This window comes from Ranitomeya variabilis, chromosome 5, assembly GCF_051348905.1.
Source record: "Ranitomeya variabilis isolate aRanVar5 chromosome 5, aRanVar5.hap1, whole genome shotgun sequence".
Classification (NCBI taxonomy): Eukaryota; Metazoa; Chordata; class Amphibia; order Anura; family Dendrobatidae; genus Ranitomeya; species Ranitomeya variabilis.
In genome coordinates this window covers 88,029,704-88,051,400 of record NC_135236.1, presented here as the reverse complement: position 1 = coordinate 88,051,400, position 21,697 = coordinate 88,029,704, and the positions used below count along the sequence as shown (strand labels likewise).

General features: G+C 44.8%; 1 protein-coding gene across 1 annotated transcript in view; it reads left to right on the top strand.

Moving 5' to 3' along the window:
• The first annotated feature begins 9,419 nt into the window (after positions 1–9,419).
• The window catches only part of LOC143775042 (histone H2A.V), a 30,383-nt gene continuing 18,105 nt past the window's right edge, over positions 9,420–21,697 (top strand). Inside the window, exon 1 of the mRNA XM_077262868.1 lies at positions 9,420–9,576. Within this exon, the coding sequence (XP_077118983.1) occupies positions 9,574–9,576 (3 nt within the window). The 5' untranslated portion in view covers positions 9,420–9,573. The remainder of the gene's footprint in view (positions 9,577–21,697) is intronic.

The following is a 21,697-nucleotide window of genomic DNA, read 5'->3' as shown; positions in this document are numbered from 1 at the left end:
AAGAAAACCCTCCGGAAGGCATAACAGCACACTCTACCAGAGCGATGGCATCCTCCTGGGCAGAGAGGGGAGACGTCCCAATTGAAACTATATGTAAGGCGGAAACTTGGTCAAATCCTTCTACATTCTATAACCACTATAGGTTAGACCTATCGTCAACTTCTGACCTAGACTTTGGCAGGACTTTCCTCAGCACGGTGGTCCCCTCCCTAGGTGATGGTCTCTGAAAGATCTCCAGTGTGGTGCTGTCGTGGCGAAGAGTAAAAAGCCGGATTACTCACCGGTAATGCTCTTTTAGTGAGTCCACGACAGCACCCTCTTACATCCCTCCCTAGATTAATATAGTACATACTATTGAGTAAAATCCTTTTAATCATAAGCAAATAAGTTTGAAAAATGAAATAAATGATATTTGCCTAATACTGGCGGTCCTCCGGGTACTCTGAAATCAAAACTGAGGAGGAAAGGCGGACTGCCCCCTTTTATTTCTCAATAGGTTTCCTGTTCCTGCGGGGCGGATCCCTCTCTCCAGTGGGGTGCTGTCGTGGACTCACTAAAAGAGCATTACCGGTGAGTAATCCGGCTTATTGGTCTCATCTGACCACATGACCTTCTCCCATGTCTCCACTGGATCATCCAGATGGCCATTGGTGAACTTCAAACGGGCCTGGACATGTGCTGGCGTGAGCGGGGGGGACCTTGCGTGCCCTGCAGAATTTTAATCTATAACGGTGTAGTGTGTTACTAATCGTAATGCTTGAGACTGTGGTCCCAGCTCTCTTCAGATCATTGACCAGGTCCCTCTGTGCAGATCTGAGTTGATTCCTGACCTTTCTCAGAATCATTCTTACGACACAAGGCAAAATCTTCCATGAAACCCCAGACTGAGGAAGATTGACAGTCATCTTGTGTTCCATTTTCTAATAATTGTCCCAACAGTTGTTCCCTTCTCACCAAGCTGCTTGCCTATTGTCCTATAGCCCATCCCAGCCTTGTACAGGTCTATAATTTTGTCCTTGGTGTCCTTAGACAGCTTTTGGGTCTTGGCCATGGTGGAGAGTTTGGAGTGTGATTGATTGATTGAGTGTGTGGGCCGGTGTCTTTTACACAGGTAAGGAGTTTAAACTGGTGCAATTAATACAGGTAATGAGTGCAGAGTAGGAGGACTTCTTATAGAAAAACTAACAGGTCTGTGAGAGCCAGAATTCTTGCTGGTTCGTAGGTGATCAAATACTTATTTCATGCAAGAAAATGCACTTTAATTATTTAAAAATCATATAATGTAATTTTCTAGTTTTTATTTTCAGATTCTGTCTCTCACAGTTGAAGTGTATTTAGGATAAAAATTACAGATCTCTCCATTTTTGTAGGTGGGAAAACTTGCAAAATCGGCAGTGTATCAGATACTTATTTTCTCCACTGTATGTTATATATTATGTGGCAACCCTGATTAGTGGGTATTTTAGGTTTTCCCTTCTACCGATCCCTCTTCTCTTATAAAGGGTTTGCTTACTATCAGATACTAATATGAAAACAATACTTATTAACTACTGCACAAGCTCTACATTGTTATAGGGAAATTTGCTAGTATGAAGTTCACATCACCTGCTGGTTTTTATCTATCTCTACAGCCTGCATAAATTGAACATCATTACTATACTCAAAGACTGCCTATCTATTGTCTCTACGCGTTTCACCCACCCTGCGACAGGTGGGCACATCAGGAGACTGTGTTAGATATTGGTATGGCGGTCACCAGAGTCCTTGGTAATGACCCTGGCGGCCACGATATAAACCACGTGCTGCGACATTGACAGCGTTCTTTCATAAACAACTGTCCACCCCACCAATCCAAGAACTCCTAACAGGCAGCCAGATTCCTCTCGGGGACTCCACATGTACACGCATCATTGGAGCAGCAATGGTTGCAGGATAATGAATACTGAAAAATAGTTAGTTATGTCAATTACCTGATCCTTACATTCCATTCCATCTTATCGTAAGTATTTACCAATGACAAATAAGATGGTTAAGTAAAACTATTCAATAACCATCAGTCATATGATGCTGCAATTGCCAAGCCGTAGACCAGGGGTCCCCAACTTGTAGCTTGAGAACCACATGGGGCTCGCGGGCCCATGATGTGTGGCTCGAGGCTGTCTGCCAGCTTGGTGCATTAGCACTAGGTGTAGCAAACAGCTATTAAGAGTAGATCTCTATTGTGTGTAGCCCTGCACAGAAGAGCAGATCTGAATGGGGCTAATATAGGAAACTGGAGCTTGGCATACTGCATTGGTGTGATTTCAGTGGAAAAGCTTTGGCTGTCACTATACTGGTAATAGGGGGCTCTGGGTGTCACTACTGTGGGTGGGGCAGAAGTTGGATGTGGCTTGCAACCATCTCTCAGAGCTGAATGTGGCTCGCGACCTTCTTTCATAGCTGAATGTGGCTCTCAAGGTCAGAAAGGTTGTGGACCTCTGTCTTAGACCATCCAGACGGTCCACAATATCAGCATTATCACAGCATATGAGTGGCCCACGTTGCCAATTAAAATTCCATTATAAAGAAGGCTGATAGAAATAAGGTAGGCTCTTCCATGGTCCATAAAATAAATAGGTAACACAAAACAACCCACTTAGTCAATATCCTATACATCCTTCATCTAATTAAGGCCCAGCGGGGTGACAAGACTTTAGTCTGAAAATCCACTGGGCTTCCTTTCTCAATAACCTATTATCCCAGTACTCCACCTTCGGGGAGATGATCTAACTTTCTCAATCCCCTGAAACTTGAGACATCTTGGATCTCCCCCATGTACCAGGCAAACATGTCTGGCTGGAGTGGTATCTTCTTTTCTCCGAATGTCTCCCACAAGCTCCTGAATTCCCCTTCCAAATTGGCGAATTGGTCTAAAAATCTCCAATCTTTGGCTATTTTGTTTGTAGCTTTGTGGACGGAGCATATTGTTTTCAATGTCTATTATCCTTTTTCATGTAACATAATTCGGTACAGTCGCTACGATGATGATATACTATACGTTTGGTCTGGCAGCCTGATGACCATGCTGGGTTTTATCTCTTAACCCCTTCATGACCAGAGCTTTTTTCGGTTTTGCGTTTTTTTGTTTTTTTGCTCCCCTCCTTTCCAGAGCCATAACTTTTTTAGTTTTCCGTCAATATGGCCATGTGAGGGCTTATTTTCTGGGGGACGAGTCGTACTTTTGAATGAAACCATTGGTTTTACCATGTTGTATACTAGAAAATGGGAAAAAAATTCCAAGTGCGATGAAATTGCAAAAGAAGTGCAATCCCACACTAGTTTTTTGTTTGGCTTTTTTGCTAGGTTCACTAAATGCTAAAACTGACCTGCCATTATGCTTCTTCAGGTCATTATGAGTTCATAGACACCAAACATGTCTAGGTTCTTTTTTATCTAAGTGGTAAAAAAAAATCCAAACTTTGCTAAAAAAAAAAAATTGCGCCATTTTTCGATACCCGTAGCGTCTCCATTTTTCGTGATCTCGGGTTGAGTGAGGGCTTATTTCTTCTGTGCCAAGCTGATACAATCTTTTGATCTCCCGTTATTGCATTTTAATGCAATGTCGCGGTGGCCAAAAAAACGTAATTCTGGCGTTTTTACTTTTTTTCTCACTACCCCATTTAGCGATCAGGTTAATCCTTTTTTTATTGATAGATCGTGCGATTCTGAACATGGCAATACAGAATGTGTAGGTTTGATTTTACTTTTTTTTTATTTTGAATGGGTCGAAAGGAGGGTGATTTAAACTTTTATATATTTTTTATTTTTTATATTTTTAAACTCATATTTTTTTTACTTTTGCCATGCTTCTATAGTCTCCATAGGAGACTAGAAGCTGGCACAACTCGATCGGCTCTGCTACATATACAGGCAATGGTCAGATCGCTTCTATGTAGTAGAATTGATGAGTTGCTATGAGTGCCGACCACTGGGTGGCGCTCACAGCAATCTGGCAGTGACAACCATAGAGGTCTCCAGGAGAACTCGGGTTGTCATGCTGACACACCGGTGACCCACGATCACATGACGCGGGTCACCGGTGTGCGTATTTCCAACGCGACTGCTGGAAGCGCCATTTAAATGCCGCTGTCAGCGTTTGACAGCGTCATTTAACTAGTTAATAGCCATGGGTGGATCGCGATTCCACCCATGGCTATTGCGGGCACATGTCAGCTGTTCAAAACAGCTGACGTGTCCCGGGAAAGATGTGGGCTCACCACCGGAGCCCACATCAAACAGAGTGTATCCTGACATCGGCATACTATTACGCCCGATGTCGGAAAGGGGTTAAATGACAATTCATGTAATTTACAACTATCCATGCAAACTAACATGTTCAATTTTTCGGTACTAATTTGCATGATGACGGGTTTTCCAAAACTGTTCACAATTTTTTTACTTAGGAAAAGTACATGGTGGGCATTTATATGTATACACCTGGGTGGGCCATTTATAAAGTTGCATCCAAAATGGCCACCATGGTCTCCACCCATCTTGAAAAGTTTTCCCCCTCCCATATACTAATGTGCCACAAACAGGTAGTTGATATCACCAACCATTCCATTTTATTTAGGTGTATCCATATACATGGCATACCCTGTATATATGGTAATACAATGTTATAGGCTTCCAGTTGCCATCCTCTCCATACTACAAGAGTCATACAATACGATACACTTTATTGATCGAGAGGGAATTGTAATATCACAGCAGCACAACATAAACAAGAACATGAATTACTTAATAAAAAACAGAACAGTAGAATTGACAGAAGAATGTCATCTATTACTATTATTCCTGACTGGAATGACTGTAGGGAGTCAGCAAAATACCTAACCCTCGGACTCAAGTAAGCAAGCACTAATCTTTCCAAGGACTTCCTAACATGCAATGTTAAGGCCACAGGATAATAGTCATTTGGGGATGCAGGAAAAGTATTCTTGTGAACCAAAACCAGGCAGGAAGTCTTCCATAGCATTGGTATCCTCTGTGATCGTAGACTCCAGTTAACTAGGTACTGAAAGACAGCACACAGCTTGTTTGCACACACTTTAAGGATACCTGGACTGAGTCCATCTGCCTCTGCTGTTTTACCTGTTTAGTTTCCTAAGCTGTCTCCTCACATCGTTTTGTGAGACTCTGAAATCAGTCCGCTCAACCCAATATCAAAGTGGTAGATCATTCCCCAGCTCCATCACCTCTCCCTGTTGGCACTGCACATGTATTGCTGAATCTGTTGTACCATATGATGAATTATTACGGGATAGACTTATCTGATTTGATAACCATGCTTTCAATGTTGAGAGCGAGGACATAGGAAAAAGGCTCAAGAGTAGGAGAAATATGGAACGCTCTCTTGATGTAGCCTATACCAGGGTTAAAGGGAATCTTTCAGCAGTTTTTCGCTATGTAATCTGAGGACAGCTTGAGGAAGGGGTTAACAGAACTCAGCGATGTGTCACTTATAAAAGATGTGTGCTATTGTTAGTTACAGTGAAGGTTTTATTACCAGGATCTTATCACTGCTGTGACTAGCTGGTACAGGAGCGGTCATCCAAACAACCATGCCCCCTCCTGTGATAAGCAGCTCACTGTCAATAGACTATGTACATACAAAGCCTAGTGTGAGTGGGGGCAGCTTTCTCAGCTCTTATTCATGCTGTCACGGATGTGTCAGATGTAACAGACTGTCGCTCTGCATCTGGCTGCAGAAGGTCTCTGCGATTAGCATTACAGATGCCTCCTTAATCCTTCTGACTCTTGGACCCAGCGGCAACCTCCCTCCAGCTCTAGTTGACACACCTGGACCTAGGTGTTTATAAATCCCCAGTCTGCTGTAGAGAGTTGCCGGTGATATTCACATTTTTCCCTTGTGTAGGCTTGGAGCAATAGCAGTTGGCTAACTTCCTCTCTGCAGCTGTGGAGGGATTTTTTTTGGCTCTAGCCCTTATCTATGATGACCCTGACCGAGTCGCCTTGGCTGAGTCCAGGTTGCGTTGCCTTCAACAAGGGAATCAGTAAGTGGAGACGTATAGCTCCGTATTCTGCAGATGGGCAACTGATACTAAATGGAATGATCCGGCTCTCAGAAGCCAATTTCTTCAGGGCCTTACTGAAAGGTTGAAGGATGCTTTGGCAGTGTATGAAACCCCTGAGTCCTTGGAGGCTGCTATGTCGTTGACTATTCGTGTTGATAGACACCTTCAAGATTGGTGAGTAAGACCACATTCTCTGGAGCCTCTTTTTTGGGGTATTACCTCTTTGCCAGGGGAGTGGTCTAGTGGAGGACCCCATGCAGTCAGGGAGTGCCTCTGCATCGTACATTTCCCCAGAAATTCGCAAAAAGAAGGGAGTGTGTTTTTTGTGGAAAAAAGGGATATTTTATTGAGATCTGTCCTTTGATGTCTAAGCAAAAGAAGACTTGTTTAACCCTTGGTAGTCTGGGGTTGAATAAGCAAGGGGTGCATTTATCGTCAGCCTGCAGTTCCTGGTTTGTCCTGACAGCAGAGGTGGTGCAAGAGAATAAAACCGAGGAGATATCTGTGCTTGTTGACAGTGGAGCTAGAGTCAGCATGACTGACGCAGAGTTTGCTAGAACTCATGGACTGGCTTGCGGTACTTTAGTTAAGCCTATATCTATCTTCGCCATTGATTCAGCGCCACTTGCACAGAAAGCTCTGACTCAGATTGTACAAAATGTAAGACCGAGGGCGGGGTTGAATCATTGTGAGATAATTCCTTGCTATGTCCTGGACGGTCTTCCCACTCCAATTGTATTGGGTTTTCTAATCTGTGCTGAAAAATGATTTGTTTAATGATATTATATAAAAATAATAATAAAAATAGAGGGCAAGCAAGATTCCAAAAATAAGGGGGGGCATGGCATTTAAAGCTGCATGCCTTCCTGTTCCTTCTATGGCCTGGTGCATTACATAGCGTAGTTTTCTATGTTATCTGATTTCATTTGCTGTGTCTCACACCCCCATAAGTCTGATTAATATTGAAGTGCCTCACAATACACCGTTTTTTTGGGGGGGACATATTGAAGTAATTATATCCTCACGTGTTGCCTGTACTCATTATTGTGGTCTGTCCTGATGAACAAGTGTGTCACTTCAAAAAGCATCGACCAATAACCCATAGCTCCCAACCGTCTTCTATGTGGAGCCTAAAAAACACATGTAAAAAGCTGCAGTTACTTTTTTAAGTGCAGAATGAAAGCTTTTCTGTACTATAAAAAGAACATTAAAAACGCGGCTTCACATCTGCACCAAAAACACATCAAATAAGTGCGGAGAAGATTGTTATTGTGTAGTTTGGTGCGGATCCTGCAGAAAAGAAAAAACAGTGTTTCTGCAACGTGTAAGCACGGCCTTACAGACACCAGATATCATATAGTGACGCTACATAAAGGTTAGAACGTTCTGGCGGGTCCAACTGTAAATGACGGAACAAAAAATAATCCTCAGGTCCCAACTAGAGATGAGCCGGAAGCACAGATGATGTCCCGACAGCTCGGGGTGATTAAAAGCCTCGTAGGGGACGCCAGAAGGTAAGAGATTTGAGGCCTCCCTTCCAGTCACCAGGTACCACTGATCTGGACGCTGGACCAGGGAATCCATCTGTTCATCTCTAGTCCCAAGTGTCCCAGATGCAGCGGACAATCCCAGATTTGGGTCTACGCCCAGCAGTCTCCGGCATCTGCTGAATATCCCTCACTGGCAGCGTCCCTCTGACAACTCCTCCTGCCAGGGGAGAATGAAATGTGGCCCCAATATGCTGCGGCGTGCGTCCCTCAGAAGTTGTGAGGTCTGACTAAACCGCATGGCTACATTTCTTGTGTCAGGTCCATCACTGGACTACTGTCAGCACAGATTTTAACCCTCTCGTCTCCAGCCTCGCCAGTCTGTCTGGGAATTGGATGGCACTCGCCCATTCATGTCTATTCTGACAATTTTCATGGACAGGCTGAATAGGGAAGATAGAGAATTTTTTTTTTTTTCATTTCTGCACGGATGATACTCGGGTCCTGAGAGCCCTTCATTAGGGGGCCGGGGTGCACAGCGGTAGTCTTTAGGCTATGTGCACACGTTGCAGATTTGCCTGTAGAATTTTCTGTGCAGATTCTGCATCTCTTGATAGAAAACGCAGGTCAAAATCTGCGCGTTTTTAATGCGGATTTTGTGCGTTTTTCCTGTGGATTTACTGCGGATTTCATGCGTTTTTACCCCTGCGTTTTCCTATAATGGAATGGGTGCAGAAACACACAAAGAAGTGACATGGGCCTTTTTTTTAATCCGCTGCGGATTCCGTGTGGAGTTTTCCGCACCATTAGCACAGCATTTTTATTTTCCCATTGATTTACATTGTACTGTAAATAACATGCGGTTCTGCACGGAAAAACGCTACGGTTCCGCTATAAATCTGTAACGTGTGCACATAGCTTATGGTTTCAGCCCCCAGATACTTTTCTAACATGGACCCTATGGGCGATGTACGACCCCATGTGACTGAAGGTCGGAGGAAATCCTCCTGACGAGTCGCTGCAGCGTCCTCTGTACCCATATGCCAACATTTACTAACTTCTCTCATTATTTCTGTCTTTTCATGTCTGAATAAACCTGAAGTGTCATTTTATAAAATAACATGTTTACATTTTTTGTCACATATATAGAACTTTTATTTTGAGGTATTTTTTAAATTAACTTTCCAGTTATTTCTTATTTTGTGCTTTCATGTTTCTGCAGCGGTCTTCACATACGGAGAATATAACGGCACTTGTCACAGCTGTGCTTTATTTACCACACACATGTGAAAAGTGCTATTATAGTCTCTTGGAAACGCGAATAGTTCTGCTGTTTTTTACACGTGTACACGTAAGACTTTGTAGAGCGGCTTATTTATTTATTTGGACGACTTTGGTGACATTTTCCACACACGTCTGCAGGACGCTGTGCTCCCCACTACACAGCGATAGCGATCAGGCGCCATTTTAGCTTTTTCCTAAAGCAAACAAGGCAACGAGGGCGGGAAAGTGATAATCCCGCCTCCCTACCAAAGCCATTCATCCTATTGGTTAATCATCCACAAAACCTCACGAGCTACTCGCCCACAGAACGTTCTTTCACACGATTGGCGAACGTACCTATCAATCAGTCTTCAACGTCTGTTATGATTGGCTATCGTCCTCTCACTGACGCGGAGTGCTCACGCCCACTCATTAGTGAGCCGTGTGCAAAAACAAGCCGAGGGGCCATGGGAGGGAAACAGCCGTTAAGTGAAAGAGGCGGGATCTCACTAAGCACCCGGGGAAGAAGCCAGCGCCTGATTGGTGAAGACGCGGTTTCAAACCAGAAAGGCACGCTGTGATTGGCTGCTGTGTGTCCTCTCGATCGGGCCTGACGGACAGGGGTGGGGGGGTTATTGTGTGTATGTGTGAGGCTAAGAGTACGCGGTACCGGCACCAGTGAGGAGCGTAGACGCGGAGGCAACGGAATCCGGATTTTCTAACGGCGACGCTTGAAGTTCCGCAACATGGTAATTATTTTAGTTGTCCTCCGCAGGGGATGGTGGGAGTCTGCGGCGCCGCTGACACCAGAGGATGCAGGAAGCTCGTAAAATGTCCCGGTAGAGGGAAAAAGGCGGGAAGAGCGTAGTTGTGCTGTGGAAGGAACACCCAGCGACCTCCGTGTATGTGCCGCGCTCCGCTCCGGGACAGCCGCTCATTGTCCTGCCCGGAGCCGCTACACACCGAGGCGTCCTGCGCTCCGGGACCCGAGTGTCGCGACATGACGCTCAAGGCGCGGGGGTGTGAGCAGCGACTCGCGACAAAGCTGCCCTAAATGTCGCACATAACTGTCCCTGTAATGGTGCAGCGGTGCTGCCTGTCTCCCCCCGTCTGTCACCAGAGGAGACCCTGCTGACAGCCCCGCACACCACAGCGCAGGAGTCCCCGGCCGAGCTTGGAAGACTACAAATAAAGCGCTGTTCACACCCGGTGCACTGCCTGGCCTTCATTATTACACGGCAACCGCCGCGACTGCTGCTGCTGGAGGATTAGCGGAAGCCTGTAACCCCTCCCTGCCCCCCAGCTGATCGCAGGGAGCTGTGCTGCGGCCGATCAGCTGATGGTGACAGTGATGGGACCGGGCCCCTGCCGAGCACAAGGACCACAGCTCTGGGCATGGGCAGGCAGCAAAGAGCATACATACACCGGGGCAGGCAGCAAAGAGCATACATACACCATCACTGTACACAACCGTCATACATACTCTACATAGTCACTGTACACAACCATCACCTATATCCTGTACGTACACCATCTCTGTACACAACCGTCACACATGTCCTGTACATACACCATCACTGTACACAACCGTCACCTGTATCCTGTATGTACGCCATCACTGTACACAACCGTCACCTATGTTCTGTATGTACACCATCACTGTACACAAGTCCCCTATGTCCTGTACAAACACCACTGTACACAACAGTCACCTGTGTCCTGTACATACACCATCACTGTACACAACAGTCACCTGTGTCCTGTACATACACCATCACTGTACACAACAGTCACCTGTGTCCTGTACATACACCATCACTGTACACAACAGTCACCTGTGTCCTGTACATACACCATCACTGTACACAACAGTCACCTGTGTCCTGTACATACACCATCACTGTACACAACAGTCACCTATGTCCTGTACATACACCATCACTGTACACAACAGTCACCTATGTCCTGTACATACACCATCACTGTACACAACAGTCACCTATGTCCTGTACATACACCATCACTGTACACAACAGTCACCTGTGTCCTGTACATACACCATCACTGTACACAACCATAGTGCACAAGAGCGGATTTATAAAAAAAAAAAACAACAAATTTCCATCCATAGAGAATGTTTTTATACATCAGCCATTAATAAAACTTCCAATACACTGCAATTAATGCGTTTGGTATTGTACCTGTAGGAATAAGATGTGATACGGAAGATCCAGGAGGAATCCGACATTTTTGCACACATGTAGACCGGAATAGGCAAAATATGAGAGAAACTTGTGCATGCTGCATTTTTCAACTACTGCATATATTCGTATTTAAAGGGAACCTGTCACCAGGTTTGGCTGATAAGAGATATGGCCATCACCTTTCAGGGCTGATATACAGCATTATAGAATACTGTATATCTGCCCCAACCTGACCTGTAAGAGAAGAAAAATAACTTGTACGCCTCGGTCCAAGGGGTGTTGCTCTTCTTGATCCTGCACCTCCCTTCTTGTGATGCCTCCCTCCTGCTTGCTTTGCATGGATGACGTGTCTCCCCGGCACTACGCTCCTGATCAGGTGTACTCTGCCCTGCAGTGTGCAGGTGCTGGGAAAGGTCAAAGAGCCCTGGCGCATGTGCACTGCAATACTTTGCGCTGCCCTCAAGGGCAGAGAAGTACGCCTGCGCAATGCCAGGGGGACTGTGGATGACGAAGGGACAGGTCATCCACATGAAGCAAGCAGGAGGACGGGGATCGTAAGAAGATGGGAGGCGCCGGACCAAGACCAGCGACACCCATCAGACCGGACCGCCCCGCAGGTCAGTATAATAAAATAAATTTTTCTTCTTTTACAGGTCGGGTTGGGGGCAGATATACAGCATTATATAATGCTGTTTACAGCCCTGAAAGGTGATGGCCGTATCTCTTAGCAGCCAAAACTGGTGACAGGTTCCCTTTAAACACACGTGAAAAAATAATAGTACCAGTGTACAGACCATGTGCCCGTTTTTACCACGAGTGTTTTCACGGATGAATATATAAATTACAAAGCTTCTATACTTAGCAATGTTAAATGCAGACTGTATACTGATGTGTGTGTGTTGTATGTGTTTTTCACAGGCACATAGTTATTAGCCCTTGACATCCGTGCTGCTGGAAGGAAAAAAAAATAAAAATCACTCCATGTGTTTTGCACAGTATGTCAAAAACACAGCACCATAGATTATAATGGGTACGTGTTGTATCCGTCAAGCAAGCGGAAACTGCCGGACATTTGGTCCAAGTGTAGTAAACACTCATCTGAACAGTCCAATAAAGTAACATTGGTCCATGTACAGAGTCTGCTCAATTTTTTCTTTCACAGACCGCACTCAGCCCAAAAATAATTGTGTGTACATAGACTGTGACCCATCATCTACATCCTGTTAATAACCTGTAAACCTGTAAGCAGATTTATCAGAAATTGCTTTAGAGCCTCTAATCTTAATGGAAATAATAATAAAATAAGTCAAATAGTGATCTGTTAAACTGTGTGATTTAGCCTCATTCAGACATTTTCACCCATTTATGTAAAAAAAAAAAAGTTTCCAAGCCTCTGCCACCCATTATACAGTAAGTGTACAACACTTTGCCTCCTTGTGCGGTAATTTTTATTTATTTTCATGAACCCACTGAATTGCATTGGCAAGTGTGATTCGGGTTAAAAATGCAACACTAAGGGTACCGTTACACTAAACGATTTACCAACGATCACGACCAGCGATACGACCTGGCCGTGATCGTTGGTAAGTCGTTGTGTGGTCGCTGGGGAGCTGTCACACAGACAGCTCTCCAGCGACCAACGATGCCGAAGTCCCCAGGTAACCAGGGTAAACATCAGGTTACTAAGCGCAGGGCCGCGCTTAGTAACCCGATGTTTACCCTGGTTACCATCGTAAATGTAAAAAAAAACAAACAGTACATACTCACATTCCGGTGTCCGTCAGGTCCCTCGCCGTCTGCTTCCCGCACTGACTGTGAGTGCCGGCCGTAAAGTAAAAGCAGAGCACAGCGGTGACGTCACCGCTGTGCCCTGCTTTCCGGCCGGCACTCACAGTCAGTGCGGGAAGCAGATGGCGAGGGACCTGACGGACACCGGAATGTGAGTATGTACTGGTTGTTTTTTTTTTACATTTACGATGGTAACCAGGGTAAACATCGGGTTACTAAGCGTGGCCCTGCGCTTAGTAACCTGATGTTTACCCTGGTTACAAGCGAACGCATCGCTGGATCGGTGTCACACACACCGATCCAGCGATGACAGCGGGAGATCCAGCGACAAAATAAAGTTCAGAACGATCTGCTATGACGTACGATTCTCAGCGGGGTCCCTGATCGCTGCTGCGTGTCAGACACAGCGATATCGTATGGATATCGCTGGAACGTCACGGATCGTACCGTTGTAGCGATCAAAGTGCCACTGTGAGACGGTACCCTAAGAAAAAGTCACTTGTGATCAGTGCACACATTAGTGAACATAGAAAATTGCAAATATCAAACTGCTTTGCACAGGATTAAAAGCATTTCACGAATAGAGTTGCTTTAAATCAAAAATGATGTATGCAAAAAATATATATACAGTATATCAAAACACAGAAATGTAAACAGACGCACACCTATTAGTCCATCTGTGACAAATAGAGATGAGCGAATTTGCTTGGGTTCCATCTTATTCGGCAAGCTATAGCGCTTGCCGAATAAGCTGCAGAGGAAACCCGGTTCCTGGATCGCCTCAGCTGATCAGCTGCGGCACCGATCAGCTAATCGGCCAACACAATCCAGGAAGCTGGGTTCCCTCTGCAGATTATTCAGCAAGCGCTATAGCTTGCCGAATAAGAGGGAACCCAAGCAAATTCGCTCATCTCTAGTGACAAACACCCCACAAGTAATTAAAGGAAACCTGTCGGTAGGATTGTGCACAGTAACCTACAGGCAGTGTCAGGTTGGCGCTGTTTTACTACTGATTATCAGAAAAAACAATGACCACCAATCAAAAATGTTATCAAAAGCAAGGCGTGATTAATCAAAAAATATAAAAAAAAACTTTATTGAAAAAATATTCTAAAACGCCTGTGTGGCAATAGGACACAAAATCCACATGAAAAAACACACAGCTGCTATCCAATATAGCAGTTTTTGGACTCAAAAAGAGGCCATAGCAGCAATACCCACAGCGGTTATCAGTTAAGTAGCATATCACAGTGGTGTTGGTGTCAAGAGAAGGAATCAAAATTTAAAGTTAAAGGTGAAATTAAATCCAAATAAGCCCTCACCTTTTCTTCTCTATTAACCCAATGTCAGGTACATATAAATAGGAAAGACCTCACCTCGCTTTCCTTGACCAAACTCTAGGGAACCACGAAGTCATTCAGGGGGAGGCGATTATTTTCATCCATACAGTACCCCATGTTAATGCTCCAGAAAGGACCCTCATTGCCATGACCCCAATATTATTCTTCAAAGCTGAAAATAAAGATTAATGGTATGCTCGTGCTCCGGGGCGGCCTGTGGGGGTCTTCATGTGGTGCTCTGATTAGGTATTCATAATGCAGACCGCTGACAGGTCACTGATCCCTCACTGACCGGACCCCTAGTTTACATAATGAATATATGTACATATGAATGTATGTACTGATGAAAAAACCCAACCTTCTCCAGGCAGGTGCTGGCCGTGGCCCGTACGCTACAGCATAATCGCATGGGTAATGTCCCAATAATAAGGCTACTTTCACACACAGCATATTTGCTGCGTATTTTTACGCGCGCGTATTTTGCTGCTGCTTTACCTGCGTTTTTTTACGCAGGCAAAAAACGCAGCTGCTTTCACACACAGCGTTTTTTGCTGCGTTTTTTGCAGCTGCGTTTTTTTCAGCATTGTGTACTGAAAATAAAGTTTGTTTGAAAAAAAAAAAAAGGGGAAAAAAAAAAGAGTCATTGAGGTCATTTCCTGTCTTTATGACTCAGAATACAATACACACTGGAGTTAACATCATGTCGATTCTGCCAGCTGCAATGGCCTTGAGCCAAAGACGCCTCAGCAAGCGGAACAGACATCAGCTGGGGTTTACTAACCCCACTGTCACTAACCCCAGGTTACTAGGGCAGGCGTCAGTCAGACGCCCCCCCTCGTAACCCTGTACGGTAAGGGTATGTTCACACGATCCTGATTTCAATCCTTTTTTTTCAGGACAAAAACCGCAGCTCTTGGCAGAAAACGCAGGTGCGTTTTTGGTGCGTTTTTGGTGCGTTTTTGATGCGGTTTTTAGTGCGGTTTTTAGTGCGGTTTTTTTATGCAGTTTTCTCTGCAGATTGTCTGTGTTTGACACAAATAAAGCTTTAACTGCAGTGGGGGAAAAAAAAAGAAATGATGTCATTTCCTTGTCCAACCCTTTTCTTCTTCCATCCTCCATTTTGGGACTAAACACCAAAATGAGTGGACGTGTTTTGAATGACAGCGCTCCGCAGAGTGCTGAGCGTAGGCCAGATCACAGCCCGCGGATCCAGCTCTATCTAGCTATTTAAGTCTACGTTCACATTTGCGGTCTGCGTCATGCGCCCCTATATTTAACATGGGGGCGCATGGACATGCGTCGCACTTGCGTTTTGCGCTGGCCGCATGCGTCACTGCAGCGCACGCATCCGGCCGCAGAGGACGCAGCAAGTTGCATTTTTGCTGCGTCCAAAATCAATCAAAAAAAGGACGCATGCGGCGCACAACGCAAATGTGAACATAGCCTAAGTGCCACGTATTTAAGTGCCACGTATTTCAGTGCCACGTGCCACGTATTTCAGTGCCACGTGCCACGTATTTCAGTGCCACGTATTTCAGTGCCACGTATTTAAGTGCCACGTGCCACGTATTTAAGTGCCACGTATCACGTATTTCAGTGCCACGTATCAAAGTGCCACGTGCCACGTATCAAAGTGCCACGTGCCACATATTTCAGTGCCACGTATCAAAGTGCCACGTGCCACGTATCAAAGTGCCACGTATCAAAGTGCCACGTGCCACATATTTCAGTGCCACGTATCAAAGTGCCACGTGCCACGTATCAAAGTGCCACGTATCAAAGTGCCACGTGCCACGTATCAAAGTGCCACGTATCAAAGTGCCACGTATCAAAGTGCCACGTGCCACGTATCAAAGTGCCACGTGCCACATATTTCAGTGCCACGTATCAAAGTGCCACGTGCCACGTATCAAAGTGCCACGTATCAAAGTGCCACGTGCCACGTATCAAAGTGCCACGTATCAAAGTGCCACGTATCAAAGTGCCACGTGCCACGTATCAAAGTGCCACGTGCCACATATTTCAGTGCCACGTATCAAAGTGCCACGTGCCACGTATCAAAGTGCCACGTATCAAAGTGCCACGTGCCACGTATCAAAGTGCCACGTATCAAAGTGCCACGTATCAAAGTGCCACGTATTTAAGTGACACGTGCCACGTATCAAAGTGCCACGTGCCACATATTTCAGTGCCACATATTTCAGTGCCACGTGCCACGTATCAAAGTGCCACGTATCAAAGTGACTGAGCGCCGGCCCTAAAGTGAAAGTGAAAGTACAGCGGTGACGTCACCGCTGTGCTGTTAAGGCCGGAGCTCAGTCAGTGTCAGGAAGCAGACGCTGGGGGACGCGCAGGTGAGCATGTACTGTTTGTTTTTTTTACTTTTACGCTGGTAACCAGGGTAAACATCGGGTTACTAAGCGCGGCCCTGCGCTTAGTAACCCGATGTTTACCCTGGTTACCCGGGGACCTCGGCATCCTTGGTCGCTGGAGAGCGGTCTGTGTGACAGCTGTCCAGCGATCAAACAGCGACGCTGCAGCGATCGGCATCGTTGTCGCTATCGCTGCAGCGTCGCTACACACACACACACACACACACACACACTCACACTCCATGCTGCTTCACTGGGGGGCGGGGCTTCCCTCTTCCTGTCCGACGTCACGTCCGGTCCTGGGTGTCAACCCCTCCGTACAAAGACGCCGACACCCAGGACAAAGGCGCTGTGTGTGCACGTTAATATGGGGCCCTAGGGGGATACGCAGACACGCCGCTGCGTAAAGAATTGACATGTCAATTCTTTTTACGCCGGCGTGTTTGCAGACAAAAGCGCCGCGTTTTTTTGCGGTGTGTCTGAACGGCAAAGTGAATTTCTCATTCACTTTGCCGGCAGACGAAAATGACATTGCGCATTTTTGAAAAGCGCCCGCAAAATAGCGCTCAAAAATGCGCTATGTCTGAAAGTAGCCTAAATGTGGTTGATGTTACTTAGATAGAAAAAAAATCAATTTTAAAATGGCGCCGCCACACCTGCGCAGTAACAGCTATCGGTGTATATAGGTAGGTGATCCAATAGCTGCTACTGCGCAGGTGGCGCCATCTTGGAGGAAGAATTTTTTTTTCTTCTCCAGCAAGATGGCGCCACTCAAAACTGAAAATAAAGAGTGTTCTTTAATCACAAAATGGATTTTATCAACCAAGGTATCATTTTAATCAGTATTACAGCGCTGACCTGACACTGTGTAGGTTACTGTGCACAATCCTGCTGACAGGTTCCCTTTAAGTACGATAAATAAGTGCCCTCAATGAGGTCTTACCTGGACATATTTCCCATTTCTGCACCAAGATAACCCAAATATTAAGAGCAGATGTCCCGACATGTTTTGATCCCAGAACACAACTCCTCTAGAAGACCCACTTTCCAATGATTTTGGGTGGCTCAGACTGTTAAACAAAGGTTTCGCTGAAAAGGGAGGTTTCACATAATGTCGGTCAGTGGCTGCAGTATGTTAAACTGTAGCAAACCCCGCTGTACTAATTTTCATCACATCCACCAGCATGTCTTCACTGCTGCGCCCGATGTTTGATTGGTGCTGTCATTTTGGTAGCCATTGAGCTCAGCGGCTCTGCCAGTGTAGACAGGATGTGCCAAGCTCACAGATTGATGTGTGTCGACAGCCAATGCCAGACACTGGGTGTGAGCGCTGGTGGACACTCGCCGATGCTTGCAGTGTTGATTGTTGTAACAGACTGCAGCCATACATAGATTGCCTGAAAGAGAACAACCCCTTTAAAGATTCTCGCAGTCTAGAAAGATAACATTACTCGCCTCAGTCAGATGTCTGGGATTTTTCAGTGTTTGGAACCACACTTTGATCCGTGCGCCAGCTTTTACCATCGGTGTTTAATCAGTGATTTTTTCACACATGGAAAAAAATAAGAAAACCTGCAAAGCTCCTATCCATTGCATTGTTAATCATGGACAGCACACAGATGACATCCATGTGCGGCCCCTGATTTACACACTTGTATGGTGAATTTTGTTTGACAACATACACAGTGATTTTTTTTTTTTTTTGCAAACTAGTCAGTGGGCAAAAAAAACCAAAACACTTGACATGTGAACAGCACCATAAACTTATAACGAGTACATGTTCTATTGGTGGTGAACATGTACATGATTCACAGACGTCTGAATAGGCCCATATATAGTGCCAGGATTACTAGTGGTTTTGTTGAGTAGTCTTGTAATTTCACTTCTATACTAACAAAGCATATTAGTATTCACTATAATAATAATGTCTAGCACAGTTTACTCGCCACAATACTGGTGTGTGGTAGGGGATGGTTTACGCATGGTGTATACAGGGCTATCAATGTAACACACATTAGTTCGCTCACCCCCTGATACTAATCGCTTGTGTTGCTCTGTGACTACATTTTATCAATAACTGTAAAAAGCAAATTACATTTAAAAGAAAATGCAGAAGACATCTAATAAGGTCTTTTTATTTTCAATAGATAAGAGCTCCAAGAAGGAAGCGAAAAGGAAATTACACCCCCCAAGATGTTGCTCTGGGGCTCTAATCAGTACTCCTAGCTCCGGATGACAACCTACCTTCAGTCCCTAACTCAGGGCTCCTCTGTTAGTCAGAGTTCTTATTCGGGTGTTAAAAATATTTAAGCTCCCCTGCTTTTAATAAAGGAGATTGCACAGAAGGCATGTTCACATGAATGAAATGTGCAGATGCCATTCAAGTTTATCTGGCTTCCCATTAATTAAAAAAATAAAAACATGTACAGAGTCAGGTGCCCACACGCAAATCTGCCTTGTACCTGTAACAGATTTTTCCGTACATTTAAGCTATGTTCATACATTGACTTTTTTCTGCAGGCAAAACTTGCGCTCTTGGCAGTAAAGAAGTTGATAAAGTTTAGCGCATAAAAAACATGACAACTTCTTGAGGTTTGTGCACCAAACACACAGCAGAACCCGATACCTGTGTTTTTTCACTTACTATTTCTTTTTTATGGATGAAAAAACGCTGAAAGAACTGACATGCTGCAGTTTTCCAATTCAGTCAGGAAAAAACTGTGCATGAGATTCCTGAAATCTTATATCTTTTGCTGGTACCGTAAAATGCAGCTTAAAATTTGCATAAAAAAATGCAGCAAAATCGCAACGTGTGAACATAGCCTGAGGCCATGTTCCCACGATGAGCTCTGGATTTCACAGATTTTCTGCAACCCTTAAGTAAATTAGGATACTTTTTTTTTTTCTAAAAAAGAAAAAAAAAAATGCAATGTAAAAAAACAACTTGCAAGAAACTCATTAAGAAACGTAGCCTTAGGGGTCACACACATTGATCGCACTGACAATTTAAATGCCACTGACCGAGATTGATAGCTACTAGGGGCGAGCGAATAACTTCGAATAACTTCTCCTTATCCAAATAGCTATAGCGCTTACCGAATAGCTGCATCGGGAAGCCGGATACCTGGAGCGCTCCCGATAATCAGCTGTTCGGCGCCAGAGCTGCATGACAGTCACAATACACAGGCTCTCCATGCATACAGTGCTGTGACTGTCACACAGATGCGGCACATGCAGCTGATTATTGGGAGCACTCCAGGTATCCGGGTTCCTGATGCAGCTATTCGGGAAGCACCATAGGTATCCGGATAAAGAGTTATCCGGATAAAGAGTTATCCGGATAAAGAGTTATCCGGATAAAGAGTTATCCGGATAAAGAGTTATCCGGATAAAGAGTTATCCGGATAAAGAGTTATCCGGATAAAGAGTTATCCGAAGCTATTCGTTCATGCCTCATAGCTACTCTTAAGTGGTTACGCTGCAGGGATCAGAGAAAGCTCCAGTCGCAGTAGTTACAGGCTGGTATGAAGCAGAATCACCTCCTGAGTCAACTCCATACATTTTTTTTTTTTTTATAATACACAAGGATCAGAATAGGGTAAAAAAAGTAAATAAAAGCAGCATCCCCCTGCTTCTTCCAGTGTAATATGACCTCATCCCGATTTACTACTGCAGTGATAATTCTGACATGTGTACATGTGACCACTGCAGCCAGTCGCTAATTTAGCCAGGTCAGGTTTAGCTCTTGCCAGTGATCAACTGAAGCATGAATAGAAACAGTGGACCAGGCAGGGTCAAAACGAACAGGCAAGGCTGGAGTGATAAAATTGGTACTTACCAGAAAACCACTTTAAAAATCTAGGCTTACTGTGTCCACTTTAGGCTATAGCATGCAGAGTTTATGTAGGATAGGTAATAAGTAGCTAACCTCTAAGTACCACCATTGGGCCCCACAGGAGAACAGAGGTCGTGAGCCTCGGGTTGGACTGCTGCAGTGGGCTGGCATGTGTCTTACTGCTCCATTCTTCTACAGATGGATGAAGCAGCGGCGTGCCAGTGCCGTCACCACTCCAGGACTCCTGGAAAAACATTTGTACCACTAAAAACTCCACAATTGTAATTAAATCGCTCTTCAAACTGCCAGAGTTTTTACTACTAAATAAAAACTGTCCAAATCTGGGAACAGGATGCATCAGACAAAGCGGATCCTCTGTGTTGTGTCTGGTGCGGGGCCTGAGGGGCAGTGCATACCTCATGAAATACCAGAGTGAATCCCCGTCATCACGCCCTGCAATCAGCCACAGCCTGGTGGGTCTGCTCCTGAGCTAGTGAAAGTTTTCCCTGAGCCTGATTTATAACCCTACATACAAAGAAATCTTAGGAATGTAAAATGTGAAACAAAGCATACAAAAAAGGTTATATTCTATATTACACACATACAGTACACCATATTATCTGAGACCCGGGCAGTGGACACCAGCATCATGACTGCAAATATAATGCACAGAAATTCATAAAAAGCCACATATAGATTAGCTGCAGATATAATCATTCTGGTTTTCAAGCATAGCTCGTGGGTACACGGTCTGTCCTCTGGGTCACTTTCCAAAAAGCGTAAGACAAAGAGACGACGGAGTGTTTGACTTTACCTATGTATATTAGGACTTCATTTTTCAAGCTCAGTTCTCTCAGGATTTTTTAAAAACATTTTCTACCACTTTAGATCGTTTTGTTTTTTTAAAGCACTTTTTTTTAACCCCTTAATGTCCCGAGCTTTTTTCGGTTTCGTTTTTCGCTCCCCTCCTTTCCAGAGCCATAACTTTTATTTTTCCGTCAATATGGCCATGTGAGGGCTTATTTTTTGCGGGACGAGTTGTACTTTTGAACGACACCATTGGTTTTACCATGTCGTGTACTAGAAAACAGGAAAAAAATTTCAAGTGTCGTGAAATTGCAAAAAAAGTGCAATCCCACACTTGTTTTTTGTTTGGCTTTTTTGCTAGGTTCACTTTCACTAAATGCTAAAACTGACCTGCCATTATGATTCTCCAGGTCATTACGAGTTCATAGGCACCAAACATGAATTCCACTTCCACCAACGGACATTACCAGCTGAGACCACATGGGACACTCTGGATAGAGCCCCAAGGCCATTTACATTGTTCC